At 45.1% G+C, this 15000-nt stretch overlaps 1 protein-coding gene across 10 annotated transcripts in view; it reads left to right on the top strand.

The window, feature by feature from the left end:
- The window catches only part of LOC126985418 (forkhead box protein P1-like), a 483883-nt gene that overhangs the window by 432877 nt on the left and 36006 nt on the right, over positions 1-15000 (top strand). For all 10 annotated transcript variants that reach the window (XM_050840267.1, XM_050840268.1, XM_050840261.1 and 7 more), the window contains one exon: positions 3672-3944. In XM_050840267.1, the coding sequence (XP_050696224.1) occupies positions 3672-3944 (273 nt within the window). The remainder of the gene's footprint in view (positions 1-3671; positions 3945-15000) is intronic.

Genomic DNA, 15000 nt, shown 5'->3' with positions numbered 1-15000 from the left:
CCAAGCTACGTTCTCCACCCTCCCCCCAGTCTCCCCCGCCTCGCCCCGGAGCCGCGTCTTTAAGGGTGGATGACAAAATGTTAACTCCCCACTTTGGGTCGTCGCCAGAATCAATACAAAAACTTCTCCATTGTAAATTCTTGCCGCGGTGTTAACACGAAGGCTGATGTGTGTGTGTGTGTGTGTGTGTGTGTGTGTGTGTGTGTGTGGAGGGGGATGGTTGTGTGTGTGGTGGGGGGGCATGTGTGTCTGTGTGTGTATTTGGGGGGGGAATGTGTGTGTGTGTGTGTGTGTGTGTGTGTGTGTGTGTGTGTGTGTGTGCTCACCTTTCCCCGTTTATATGTCTCACCTGTAATCACGTCCTTACACCTCCTCCTCCTCCTCCTCCTCCTTCATTCATTTTCAATCTAGAGCACGTAAACAACACAATAAACGTGTTTTTTCATCATTTCTTCCCAATTCTTTTTTCCAGTATCCAAAATTTTCTTCCTTAAAACAGACAAAATACCCACTCTCTCTCTCTCTCTCTCTCTCTCTCTCTCTCTCTCTCTCTCTCTCTCTCTCTCTCTCTCTCTCTCTCTCTCTCTCTCTCTCTCTCTCTCTCTCTCTCTCTCTCTCTCTCTCTCTCTCTCTCTCTCTCTCTCTCTCTCTCTCTCTCTCTCTCTCTCTCTCTCTCCCCTCCCCTTTCCTTTCCTCCCTCCCCCCCCTCCCCCTCTCCCTCCTCCCCGATATGGCTAAAAATATTGGGCGTTTATCAAGACTTGCATTAGAAGCTCATCTGAAGACTGTTGGCGCCGAGTGAGCTCCCTGGATGTCCCTGGGTCGTAAAGCTTCCCCTAATTGGCCCCTGGAAACTGATGGGCGCCTCTACCTGTCCCGCGGAGCTGATGGGGTAGGATGGGAAGGATGGGATGGAGGATGGGGAAGGGGTGGAAGGGTAGGAGGAAGGACTTAGTGGATATGATGTTTATTTCTTACTCGTTTTTATCTCCTCCTCCTCCTCCTCCTCCTCCTCTTCCTCCTCCTCCTCATCCTCCTCCTCTACTCAGGGATATTGATGCAAAGACGTTCCGCCAAAGAGAATCTGTGGTGTTGCGTCTCTTCTGGAGGAGGAGGACGAAGAAGAAGAAGAAGAAGAAGAAGAAGAAGAAGAAGAAGAAGAAGAAGAAGAAGAAATCGGTGAAGTAGGATGGAAGAGGAGGAGGAAGAGGAAAAAGAGGAAGATAGAGACGAGAAGTAGAGGCAAAAATAGATGACCGAACCTCAAAATACACAATGGCTTCCTCAGTGAAGTCAGAATAAGAAGAACAAGAACAGGAAGAAAAGAAGTCGGAAGTGAAAGAAGAACAAAAAACAACAAGAGCAAGAACAAGAAGGCGGTGCTGGGACAGATAGGGACAAGACAGAAGGTGAAGGTTCGGGTGCTCAGGCCTCAGCAAACCTCCTGAGCGCTGTGCTGAAGCGGAGTTGGAGGCGCTGACGCAGCCAATCAACGCCTGGCAGGGGGTCGCGGGTCACTCCTATTGGGCACCTCAGAGACCCGTGTGGCGGCCTTGACCAATCCCCGTACAGGACACATGCGGCTAGGACCCTCCCTTACCCCCTCCCGCCCTTAGCCCCTCCAGGATGCAGTGAGGCTCGTTATTGGGTGTCACCTGAACCGTCCTAATTGACCTCTTAGCGATGGTCTTGACAAGGGTCACTAATGGGCCCTAACCAGACGCTGACCAGGCCCACTCTTGCCGTCTTCTGCCCTGGTCTTTACGCCCCTGGGACCCTGAGGCGCGTAGGTCCTCCAGAGGCTTTCTTCAGTGTCCTTTTACGTGTTTTGTGGCCGTCAGCGTGAAGGGAAAGGTGTGTATTAAGGGGGGCATCTGGCGAAGGTGTGATCTTTGTCTGGCAACACTGCGGTTCTTGGGGAAAGTTCAACAGTGGCCTCTTGTCGCCCCGTCCAGGCAATCTGACACAATGCGATCTAAATTCTTTTATGGAATTGGGGAACACGAAGAAGACGACGACGAAGAAGTTGGAGTCTTTGCTAAGTGTCTAGGTCGTCTGTTGATGGTCTTTGGCGTAGCGTGGGAGGCTGAGAGGGAGGGGGATTTTTGTTGTTGCTGCTGTTCTGTTATGCTCTCTTTGTGGGTGGGTGTGTAGGTGTACAGGTGTTTCTTTTCTCCCTCCTTCTCATTTTCACCTCCTCCTCCTCCTCCTTCTCTTTCTCAGTTCCCTTCTACTCTTCTTCATTCTTCTTTCCCTTCTATATATGTATGTTTATGTGTTTCTACTCTTCTCTTTCTTTTCTTCTTCTCTTACCACTAATATTACTGTTTCTCTTTCTTTTCTTTCTCCTTCTCCCTCTCTATCTCTCACTCTTATATCTCTGCCCTCCTTTTTCTTTAACTTCTCCTCAGCCTCGTCATCATCATCATCATCATCATCATCATCATCATCATCATCATCATCCACCTTACCCAGGCAATTGAAGGTTACGAAACGATAGGTTGAGATGAGTCACGAGTCCAAACTACTTACCTACTTACTCTCCTCTCCCTGCTCTCCCTTGCCCTCCCATCCCTCCTCTCCCTCTCTCCCCTCCTCACCCTCCCTCCCTCACCCTAACAATCACACACTGCCCTCACTCTTCACACACCTTTTACACCCTTATTATTCTCCCTTTACTCTCCCTCTACTCTCCCCTCTCCCTTCGCCTTCACCCAACAAAGCTCTCCCTCTCCTATCCCTCTCCCTCTCCCTCTCACACCCTCTTCACATGCAACTTGGTTCCCCCCTCAAGCGACAGACAGACACAGACAGACGGGACAACCGGACAAACGGAGACAGTTAAACAGACAGGCAAACAGACATATCACACCACACGTACGAGAGAGAGAGAGAGAGAGAGAGAGAGAGAGAGAGAGAGAGAGAGAGAGAGAGAGAGAGAGAGAGAGACAGCTAAACAAGGAGAGACAAACACAACATATCAACGCCTGTCTGTTCACTGTCTATTCTTCTGTCTGTTTTATTTCCACCTGTTCTGTTCTCACCTTTAATCTTGTCTCTGTTTACCTTTTTCCTCCGGGTGACGGCAGGTGAGAAAAAAAAATAACAATAAACGAGAGAAAAAAAAATAACAATAAACGACAAAGAAAAAAATATAATGTTCGGAAAATATATATTGATTGTGGGCAGAGAGAGAGAGGAAAAGAGAAATTGAAAAGGGCATGAAATTGAAGTGATCTTTTCTGGTAATGTTATTTTCCTGATAATTGATAAATGAAAGAGAGGGGAAGGGAGAGGGAGAGAGAGGGGAAGGGAGAGGAAGAGGGAAAATAGAGGGGGTTTGCCTAATCAGTTTCAACCCTAATGCATGATATTCAGAAACGCGCGTGTGTGTGTGTGTGTGTGTGTGTGTGTGTGTGTGTGTGTGTGTGTGTGTGTGTGTGTTTTTGTGTGTGTGTGTTATCTCTTATATTTGTTCCATGTTTTCAATTCATTCCCTTTTCACCCAGCTATTTATATATCTGTCTATCAATCTATCTATCTATCTATCTATCTATCTACTTATCTATCTATCTATCTTCCTTTTCTATCTTTTTCTATATATCCATTTATTTATTTATCTATCTTTATATCTATCTATCAGTCACTCACCACAACCTTCTCCTCCGCAGGGACCCACCAGGAAGGCCTCAGAAGGCGGAATAAGCCCTGAGCTGGGGGGCGCGAGAGCTCTGGAGGGGCGCGACACCCCCGCCAGCCGACTGTCCCCTCACCTGCATGCCGCCAGCGCTCCTGTCGGGCCTCCCACCTCCAATCAGGGGCTGCACAACCTCATCATGGCCCCGGCGCTGCAGCAGATGTCCCACCTCCTGCACCAGCAACTCATCAACCCCGCCCAGATCCAGTCGCTCATGCACCACCAAAGCGTCATGCTGCACCAACAGGTAAGAGAACGTTGATTACAGGTGTGAGATTAGGTAGGACAGGTGAGAATGGTTGAAGGAAAGAAGCAAGAGTGAAGGGGAGAGGTGTTGGCTATGTATGGAAGAGAGGCTTGGTGAGTAGAACAGGTAAGGCAGGTGTTGATTACAGGTGTGAGGTTAGGTAGGACAGGTGAGGTTTGTGGGGAAAGGTATGCATGGAAAGGAGTGGTTGAAAGGTAGAAGTTGGTTGGTTTTGGTGTGTTTAGTTAAGGAGGTGGTCATTTGTTGGTTGTTATAGTGCTGGAGGTGGTTTTCGAATTGGTTGTCTTCTTGGTTGATTTATTGGTGGAATTGGTTGTCATCCTTTTTTTTTTCGTTATTGGTCTTTTATTTTCGTCTTTCCTCTTCGTCGTAGTCATCGTTGTCTTCTTCTTAATCTTCTTCTTCTTTCTCCTCCTCCTCCTCCTCCTCCTCAAACTGTTAATTCTGTCTGGATAATCAGTTATTTCCAATTTCTTATCTATTTATAAACTTTCTTTCATCCCTCATTTTACTTCTAACTTCCTTACCCCCGTCCTCTCTCTCTCTCTCTCTCTCTCTCTCTCTCTCTCTCTCGCTCTCGCTCTCGCTCCCTCACCCTCTCCCTCCCCTCCCGAAGACGCGGCGGCGGATTTTTCATCACCTTCTTAATCTGTATTTTCCGTTTTTTCCGTAGAGTTGTTAATTCGTGTTTTCTGCCGCGGCGCCGCTAGAGTCACAAACACTGTCTCATTTCCACTCTTATTATTGCCCTGGCGCGGCGCGGAGACGTAAGCCACAGCGCCCGGCCACACAGGAGTAATACTATTAGCCACAACGCCCTCAGCTACACGGAACCACCCCTTACTCACCCTCACTCTTCGTACCCGCATATCCCCCTGTTCCCCCCTGTTTTCCCCCTTCCCCTTATGAGTACAGGGTTCCTAGGGGTGCTGAGGGGTCCTATGGGTTCCTACAGAGGCTGCGTGGCCCCCCGAGTCGGTCTTAGAGAGGCTGAGTCACAGGAAATGAGAGCTTGTGGTCAGTGATTCTGTGAAGGTCTGTCATTGCCTCTCCTCTGTTGTGCCGCCCGACGGAAGGGAAGGGAAGAAGGAAGCGGAGGAGGAGGAGGAGGAGGAGGAAAAGAAGACGAAGTTGGAAGAGGAGGAAGTAGTGGCCTGTGTGTGTGTGTGTGTGTGTGTGTGTGTGTGTGTGTGTGTGTGTGTGTAATTCACCACGGTCAAATCACGAACTAGACTTGTCATCGCCAGTAAATATCATTGTAGGGAGAGGGGAAAGGAAAGGAATGGAATGGAATGGAATGGAAAGCAAGAGAAGGGAAGGGAGGGAAAGGGAAGGGAAAGGAAGGGAAGGAAAGGGAAGGGAAGGGAGAGGAAGGGAAGGAGAAGAAGGAGAAGGGATGAGAGTAGGGAAGGGGCAGATTAGGGTACGAAGGGAAGGGAAAGGAAAGTAAAGGAAGGGAGCAGTGGAAATGGCAGGGAAGGGTGGAGAGAATAAGGAAGAGAAGGGGAGAGAAGAAAAGGGACGTCGGAGGGGAAGGGGTGAGGAGGGCGGGAAGGGGAAGGTTGTATTGAGTGTGAGAGGGACTAGGGTGTCACTGGGGAAAATAAGTGCCCGCCGCGTCTTCCCCTCGTGTTTTATTCAGCGTGTTTGTGTCGGCCAGGTGCTAAGAATCGCCATTTTAGCGGACGGGCGAGTTAGTGGCGGTGGTGGTGGTGGAGGCGGTGGTGTTTGTGTCGGTAATTGTGGGTTCCGATTCTCCTTCTAAAAAAAATAGGTGTCGTTTAAGAAGGCTACGTTTAAATCTCAAGTGTATTAATGAGAGTTGGGCGAGGTGGTGGGGAGGAGGGGAGGAGAATGGGATGGTATTTGTGTCGGTAATTGTGGGTTCCGATTCTCCTTGTAAAAAAAATGAAGTGTTGTTTAAGAGAGCGGTAATTAGGTTCAAATCTCGTGTGTATAAATGAAAGGAATTCGATCCCCCTCTTAAGAGTGTAACCCAAAACAATTAGTTCCTCGCCTTTTGAAAGTATGTGAAAATATTTATGTCCGGGTCCAGGATTAGGTTCAGATCTCGTGTGTAAAAAGAAGGAATTCGATCCTCTGTAAAAGCGTGAACCAAAACAATTAGCCCACCGCCTCCTGAAAGTATAAATGCCTGTTTCGTGATGTTTATAATTAGGTTCTAGTCCCGTGTGTATAGATGAAAGGAATCTGATCCCACGTAAAAGTAAACAGGAAAAACACTCAACACACCGCATCTTGAGAGTATAAGTGAAATAATCATCCACGTGGCCAAAGGTTGATGTTTATAATTTGGTTTCAATCCCTTGTGTATAGATGAAAGGAATTCGATCCCACGTAAAAGTGAACAGGAAAAACAGTTAACACACAGCATCGTGAGAGTATAAATGAAATAATCTTCCACGTGGCCAAAGGCTGATGTTTATAATTAGGTTTGGATCCCATGTGTGTAGAGGAATGGAATTGATCTCCCTTAAAAATTAACATTAAAACTACTCACCACACCTTGAGAGTATAAACGAAATAATCTTCCCCGTGTATAGAGATTCCTTAGGTTAGGTTTCAATCCCATGTGTGTAGAGTAATGGAATTAATCTCCCTTAAAAATGAACAGAAAAACTACTCACCACACCTTGAGAGTATAAACGAAATAATCTTCCCCGTGTATAGAGATTCCTGTGGTTAGGTTTCGATTCCCCGTAAAAATCGTCGCCTCATTTTTAAACGCCGTGTTAGTCTCCATCAACAATAACGTGGCTGATGTGTCTTTTCTAACCCGTTTTTCTAGGCTTGGTGAGTTGGTTTTGATTTTTGTATATTCCTATTTACGACTGAGGAAAGTATTAAGACACCTCTCTCTCGGCCACTCCTCTCTACTTTTGTTTACAGGGAAAGTGCGTAGCGGTATTTTTTTGTTTGTGTTTGGTTGTGCCCGTGAGCTGCTTCCTTTGGTGTAAAATAAAAATCGACTTGAGGAAAAGGGAGGAAATGGAAGGAGAGGGAGGAGAAGGAATGAAAGTACGGAAAGGGCAGATTAGGGTACGAAAAGGAAAGGGAAAGGAAGGTTAGGGAAGGGAGCAGTGGAAATGGCAGGGAAGGGTGGAGGAAATAAGGAAGAGAAGGGCAGAGAAGAAGAGGGAAGAGAAGGGCAGAGAAGAAGAGGGAAGAGAAGGGATGGAAGGGGAAATGTAAAGGGAAAGGAAGGTTAGGGAAGGGAGCAGTGGAAATAGCAGGGAAGGCTGGAGAGAATAAGGAAGAGAAGGGCAGAGAAGAAGAGGGAAGAGAAGGGATGAAAGGGGAAATGCGAGAGAAAGGAACGAGAAGGGATGAAAAGCAAAGAAAAAAGATGAGACAATCCACCATTTTTAACCAACCCCGCCCTAAAAAATTTATTACAAAACCAAACTAGTCACGGAGATGTTAATGAAGAGGCTACTAATACGACTTTTAAAAATCCAGTGTATCTTATGACTGAGTTTATAATATGTCTACTTTGTGACAGTCCAACACTTCAATGGAAAAAGAAAAACCAAAGTAGCCACGGAAGTGTTAATGAATGCTAATACGACGGTTAAAAAATCCTCCGTATCATATGACTGAGTTTGTAATATGTCTACTTGTGACAATCCAACAGTTAAATGGAATAAGAAAAACCAAAGTAGTCACATAACTTTTAATAAATACTAATACGACCTTAAAAAAAATTCTGGTTATATCGAGGGAAATAATTGCGTTTGTGTCTTGTGGAAAAGCAGACAAAAATAGCGTCACACCTGCTCTGTTGAAGGTGCGAAGGAAATTGTGTTAAACTGTGGAAGAAAATGCTCCTCTGGGTTTTAAATGTTGGGGAATATCTTTGTCGTCGAGAATAATGTAGAAAACGGCCCCGTGACTTTTTTTTATTACAGAGAGAAAATCAATAATGTGAAAAATATCGCTTTTGTTTGGGATTTGGTGCCTTCTTCCCTTCCCTTCCCTTCCCTTCCTTACCCTATCATACTTTGCTCTTCTTTTCTCTTCCCCTTCCCTTCCCATCCTTTCCCTTTACTTCTCAACCCTTCCCTTTGCTTCTCGTCGCTTCCTGTTCCTTTCTTTCCCATTTTCCCTTTCCATTCTTCCCTTTACTTCTCTTCGCTTCTTTTCTTTGTTGTATCCTTCCTTCCATACCGTTTCCACTGCTTCCCTTACCTTACCTTTCCTTCTCCCTTCCCTTCCTTTTTCTTCCCTTCCTTTCCTTTCCTTCCTATCCCATCCCTTTCCTTTCCTCTCCTTTCCCTTTCCTTCCCTTTCGTACCCTATCCAGTTCTACCCGTACTCTCTCAACCCTTCCCTTCCCTTCCCTTCAGCCCCAATAAATAAGGTGACATCATCATCACCTCAACTCACCAGGTGATTAATTACACCTTTGTCAGCGGCCTACACACACACACACACACACACACACACACACACACACACACACACACACACACACACACACACACACACACACACACCTCGATAACAAAAATGAAGAAAAAAACATAGGGAAAGCGAGAGAGAGAGAGAGAGAGAGAGAGAGAGAGAGAGAGAGAGAGAGAGAGAGAGAGAGAGAAACTGAAAATAAAACGGTGACACTCCCCTTTTCTCGCAAATAAAATATTACAATCCAATACACTGGCCATAAAATTCCCATTAACACGTATACTAACTGGGCAGCGACCGTCCCGCCGGCAGGATGGGACGGGGGTGGGGGAGAACCGTGCGGGGGAAGGGACGAAAAGAGACAGGAAGGAAGGGAGGGGGGGGAGAGAAAGACAGGAAGGGAAGGGAGGGGGACAGAGAGACAGGAAGGGGAGGGAGGGGAGCGAATTACGAAGGGTTGGAGAGGAAGAAAAGAGACAGATGGGATGGGGACGGGGGGGAAAGAGAACCGTACGGGGGAAGGGACGGGACGAAAAGAGACGGGAAAGGAGGAAAGGGAAGGGGGAGAGGAGAGAATTACGGAGGGCGGGAGAGGACGAAAAGAGACAAATGGGAAGGGGGCGAGACAACTGAGGGAACTGTACGAGGAGTAGATCGGGACAAAAAGAGACAGAAACGGAGAGAGGGAGTGACAGAACTATGGAGATGGGAGAGGAGGAAAAAAGACAGGAAGGGGAAGAAGGGAAGGGAAGGGATGAGAGTCCTGTACCGGAAAACAGACGGGAAACAGGAAGCAAAGCCGTACGAAGGAAGAGACTGAACATAAAGAATCAGGGAAGGTAACAAGAGAACCGTACTGGGGACAGGATGGATCGAAAAGCAGAAAGCAGAACCGTACCGAGAGATAGACGGGCCAGGACGAAAGGGAGAAAAAAAAAACATTCGCGGGAGAAGATGGGGACGAAAAAACATACAGAGACGGAATAAGACAGAGGACTAGAAAACCGTACGAGAATCAGGATGGGACGAAATGGGGGCAGGAAAATGAACAGTACGAGAGAGAAGACGGGACTGAGTAAAGGTGTGAAGAACCGTCCCGTAAGTGAGATATGTCTAATGTTTCTACAGTGGAGGAGAAAAACAACGCCAGACTTCTCCTCCCTCCCTCCCTCTCCTCTCCTCTCCTCTCCTCCCTTCACCACCACCACCACCACCAAATCAAACCCTCATTATTCTACTCACTGGTGGTTTATTTTACGTGTTTTTTGTTTTTTTTTTGGGGGGGGGGGAAGTTGAGGACGTGTCGACGCCATTACAATATTGCAAGGTTTATTGCGATTCACGAAGGGGAGAGGGAGTGGAGGAAAGTAGGGGAGAGGGAGAAAGGAGAGTAAGGGCAGAGGGGAAGAGGGGAGTAAGTGGAGGAAAGGAAAAGGGTAGAGTAAGGTAAGAGGGGAGGATGAGGGGTATAGGAAAGGATGATACGGAATGGGAGTGGAGTGAGGAAAGGGAGAGAGAAAGAGGTGGGGTAAGGGGGAGAGGGGAGGAAACTGTGGGGGTAGGATAAGGAAAGAAGGAAAGAAGAGGGGAGGAGGAGGAGTATAAGAAGGTATGGTAGGGAATGGGAGTGGAGGGAGGAAAGGGAGAGAGAAAGAGGTGGGGATAAGGGGGAGAGGGGAGGAAACTGTGGGGGTAGGGTAAGGAAAGAGGGAGGAAAGAGCGGAAGATGGGGGGAAGGGGTGGAGTGGTTATAGGGTAGTGGAGAGAGGAAAGGGTAATGGGAGGAGGGAGGAGAGAAGGGAGAGGGGAGGGGAGGAGAGGGGAGAGGGGAGTCAAATTTATACAGCTTATTGGTTGGTTCGCGAGGTGACTGTGATTTGATGGGGAGACATTTTAGAATTGCCTTGTTCGTTCATGAATGCGTCTGCCTCTTTTTTTTATTTTTGGTGTGTCTGTGTGTGTGTGTGTGTGTGTGTGTGTGTGTGTGTGTGTGTGTTATCTTTCCATCCGTTTTCCGTTTTTGTTGTTGTTTTGTGTTTGATTTTTTTTAATGTTTGTGTTTTGATTGAAAGGAAAATAAAATGAGGAAAAAAATGAAGTTAGACTAAAAGGGGAAAAGAAGGAAATAGACGAATGCAGAAGTTTATTACGAATTTAACAAAAAAAAAGAACAAAACGCCACCGACGATCCACCTCAGCCATTACGAAGCTTCACAAAAATCACTCAAAAGTTTCGCATTGGGGGATTCGAACGCGTCTCGGATCCCGTTTCGAATCACAGCATGAAAATAAACGGGGAGAAAAAAAACGAAAAGATAGATAGCAAAACAAAAAATAAGAGAAAAAAAGACACCATAGATAGAAACGAACAAAAAAAAAAAGCACACCACGTCAACATCGGGTATATCGACAGACGCGGAGGGAAAAAATGAAATAAGTTTGGAAAAAGAAAGAAAAGGTTGAAAAAAAGAGATAGGGAAGGGAATGATGAAAAGGGTGAAAATAGGAAAAAGCGAGGATAAAGGAGACGTACTAAAAACACTATCAGCGTCACCCATTCACGGGAAAAAACGGTAAAGGAAAAAATATTGTTTATCAGAGAGAGAGAGAGAGAGAGAGAGAGAGAGAGAGAGAGAGAGAGAGAGAGAGAGAGAGAGAGAGAGAGTAATCTTTAACAACCTCAGACGCGCTAACAACCATTAGGCAATTAACACCCGAGTCGATCTCTCTCTCTCTCTCTCTCTCTCTCTCGTACCTGCCCACCATACACGCACCTATACCTTTCCCAACACACACACACACACACACACACACACACACACGTATATTCCAGCGCTGAAAACACGGTGCAGCTAACTTGTTGTGGTGGTGGTGGGGTTGATTATCACCGTCCGCCGAGGGGGAGATGTGTTTTTTTCAATGTGTTTTTTTCAATGTGTTTTTTCAATGTGTTTTTGTCCCCCTCTTGACTGATGATTGTGTGATAGGCCCGGCGCGGCTGATGAAAAATAGCACGGGGTAAGAGACACAGAAAGAGAGAGAGAGAGAGAGAGAGAGAGAGAGATGTGATGTGATTGGGGGAGAGAGTGAGTGAAACAGACACAGCGCACACAAACATATGTGCGAAGAGACAGACAGACACACACACAGACACACACACACAAACAGACCAGCAAAATTTTCTCAAGTTATAATAAACAAAAAAAAAGAAGCAAATAATATATAATAGATAGTGCAAAATCGCCTCTCAAAAATTTATACATGTTCTTAGAGAGAGAGAGAGAGACGGACTTAACGTACACAAACAAATTTACAAAGAGACAGACAGACAGACAGGCACACACACACACACACACACACACACACACACACACACACACACAAATCGACAAGCAAAACCTCCACAATTAAAAAAAAAGGACGAGAAATGTGAAATATAAAAAAAGGTCCTAACGATATAAAAACCTTGCCATAAAACACGAATAATAAAAACAAACAAACAATAAATAAATAAATAGAATAATGCAAAACCGTCTGTCTAAAGCACATACGAGTTCTTAGAGAGAGAGAGAGAGGTAACAGGTAAAGTAACAGGTGATATATGGATTTAATTTCACAAACTCGCCCCTCCGCCCCGTTACATTAAGGGCGATATTGACTTCTTTTCCATCACCGAGGAGGGAGGCATACACCCCCCCCCCCCTTTTCCCTCCCCTTCCCTCTTTCTCCCTTCCTTCAGCTCCCTTTTCTTCCTTTTCTTCTTTTTAACTCCTCACCTCTCTTTTCCTTTTTCTTCCTCCATATTCTCCTCCTCCTCCCCTCCTTCATCTCCCCTCTTTTTCTCTCCTTTTCTTCCTCCACATTCTCCTCCTTCATCTCCCCTCTTTTTCTCTCCTTTTCTTCCTCCACATTCTCCTCCTCCTCCCCTCCTTCATCTCCCCTCTTTTTCTCTCCTTTTCTTCCTCCATATTCTCCTCCTCCTCCCCTCCTTCATCTCCCCTCTTTTTGTCTTCTTTTCTTCCTCCACATTCTCCTCCTCCTCCTCTCCTTCATCTCCCCTCTTTTTCTCTCCTTTTCTTCCTCCATGTTCTCCTCCTCCTCCCTTCCTTCATCTCCCCTCTTTTTATCTCCTTTTCTTCCCTCCACATTCTCCTATTCTCTCCCCTCTTCTTCCCATCCTTCATCTCCCCTTCCTCCTTCTTTCCATCTTCTTAGCTCCTCACCTTCCTTTTCCCTCCAATTTTTCCTCCACATCCTCCACTTTCCTCTTATATGCTCTGTAACATCCTTTTTTTTCCCTCCTTTCCCTCCCTTCTTCCCACCCTTTTCTTCCTCCTCCTCAAACACCACTTTCTTCCTTTTTCCCATCTTCTTAAATTAACTCCACACCTTTTCTCTCCTTTCCTTTCCTCCATATTCTCCTCTTTCCTCTTATATGGTCCTGCAAGTTTTCTGCAACCCCCCCCCTCCTCTTTTTTCCTCCCTCCCCCTCTTCCTCCCCTTCTACACCTCCCCTTTCTTTCTTCTTTCCTCTGTCTAAACTCCATGCCTTTTCTCTCCTCCACATTCTCCTCTTCTCTCATTTGTGTCCCTCCAAACGTTATGTAACCCTTATTTTTCCCCTCCGTCATTTCTCCCTCCCTCTCCTGTACCTCCACTTTTCTCCTCTCTCTCTCTCCTCGTCCCTCTCCATCCCCTCAGTGCGGTTATCCATTTTGTTAACTTCTGAAGAAAGAAACTGATTATTAAAAATGTGCAAAGCGGTGAACGTAATTAGAGAGAGAGAGAGAGAGAGAGAGAGAGAGAGAGAGAGAGGGGGGGGGGTATGTGTGTGTGTGTGTGTGTGTGTGTGTGTGTGTGTGTGTGTGTGTGTGTGTGTACTAATTTTGTCTTGGCGTCTTTGCTTTTTTTTTTCTTGTCAAGTACAATTATTATTCAACGTTGTGCAGATGTAACTGATCTCTCTCTCTCTCTCTCTCTCTCTCTCTCTCTCTCTCTCTCTCTCTCTCTCTCTCTCTCTCTCGTAAGGAAATATACTCGAAAATTATAATTCCGTCATAATTAAAATCTGTTTTGCTTCTCTCGCCAAGTAGGTGTACAACAGTGACATGATTAATAGTAATGATAAGGATAAGGATCATAATGAAGGAGTCGGGTGTGTCTGAAATGTACCGCCGCGGCTACTTTGAGAATGTTGTGTGGTTTGTTTTGTTAGTCCTAAACCTTCCTGCTTCTTCTTTTTCTTATTCTTCTTCGTCGTCTTCTCCTTTTTTTCTTCTTCTTTTTCTTGTTCTTATTCTTTGTTTCTTCTTCTTCTTCGTCGTCTTCTCCTTTTTTTTTCTTCTTTTTGTCATTCTTATTCTTCTTTGTTTCTTCTTCTTCTTCTTTTTTATTATTCTTATTCTTCTTTGTTTCTTCTTCTTCGTCGTCGTCTTCTTTTTTTTCTTCTTCTTTTTCTTATTCTTATTCTTCATTGTTTCTTCTTCTTCGTCGTCGTCTTCTTTTTTTTCTTCTTCTTTTTATCATTCTTATTCTTCTTTGTTTCTTCTTCTTCTTCGTCGTCTTCTACTTTTTTTTCTTCTTTTTATCATTCTTATTCTTCTTTGTTTCTTCTTCGTCGTCGTCTTCTCCTTTTTTTCTTCTTCTTTTTTATTATTCTTATTCTTCATTGTTTCTTTTTCTTCTTCGTCGTCGTCTTCTCCTTTTTTTCTTCTTCTTTTTTATTATTATTATTCTTTTTTGTTTCTTCTTTTTCGTCGTCGTCTTCTACTTTTTTTCTTCTTCTTTTTTATTATTATTATTATTCTTTGTTTCTTCTTTTTCGTCGTCGTCTTCTACTTTTTTTCTCCTTTTTATCATTCTTATTCTTCTTTGTTTCTTCTTCTTCGTCGTCGTCGTTTCCTACTTCTTTTTTTTCTTCTTCTTTTTTCTTATTCTTCTTCATCTTTGTTTCTTCTTCTTCCTCTTCGTCTTCTCCTTTTTTTTCTCCTTCGTTTTGTCGCTTGCTTTGTTAGTCCATAAACCTCGCTGCTTCTTTTTCTTCTTCTTCTTCTTTGTTTCTTCTTCTTCGTCGTCGTCTTCTGCTTTTCTTCTTCTTCGTTTTGTCGCTTGCTTTGTTAGTCCATAAACCTCGCTGCTTCTTCTTTTTCTTATTTTTATTCTTCTTCTTTTCTTCTTCCTCTTCGTCGTCATCGTCTTCTACTTTTTTTTTCTTCTTCGTTTTGTCGCTTGCTTTGTTAATCCGTAAACCTTGCTTCTTCTTCTTCTTCTTCTTCTTCTCTTCCGCGATTCCGTACCAAGTAGCAAAAAGTATGAGCCAAAAATGAAAGCACATGAAAGAAACAAATCACAACAAAAAAAATCGAAACGCAAGAAAAATTATTGAAGAAAACAGAAAAAAAACTAGAAAACAGCTAAACAAAAGAGAGAGAGAGAGAGAGAGAGAGAGAGAGAGAGAGAGAGCGCAAGACTAGATCAACACAATCTCTGAGGCAGCAGCGGCGGCGGTGGAGGCGGCGCGAGGAGTAACAAGAGGCGAGGAGAGGGACACGCAGAGCCATCTATCGGCGGCTGACGGAACACGGCGCCGCCACAAAGTTGATAGTGACGT

This window comes from Eriocheir sinensis, chromosome 59 (genome assembly GCF_024679095.1).
Source record: "Eriocheir sinensis breed Jianghai 21 chromosome 59, ASM2467909v1, whole genome shotgun sequence".
Taxonomy (NCBI): domain Eukaryota; kingdom Metazoa; phylum Arthropoda; class Malacostraca; order Decapoda; family Varunidae; genus Eriocheir; species Eriocheir sinensis.
Note: the sequence above shows the minus strand (reverse complement) of the source record. Positions and strands in the feature narration are given on the sequence as shown.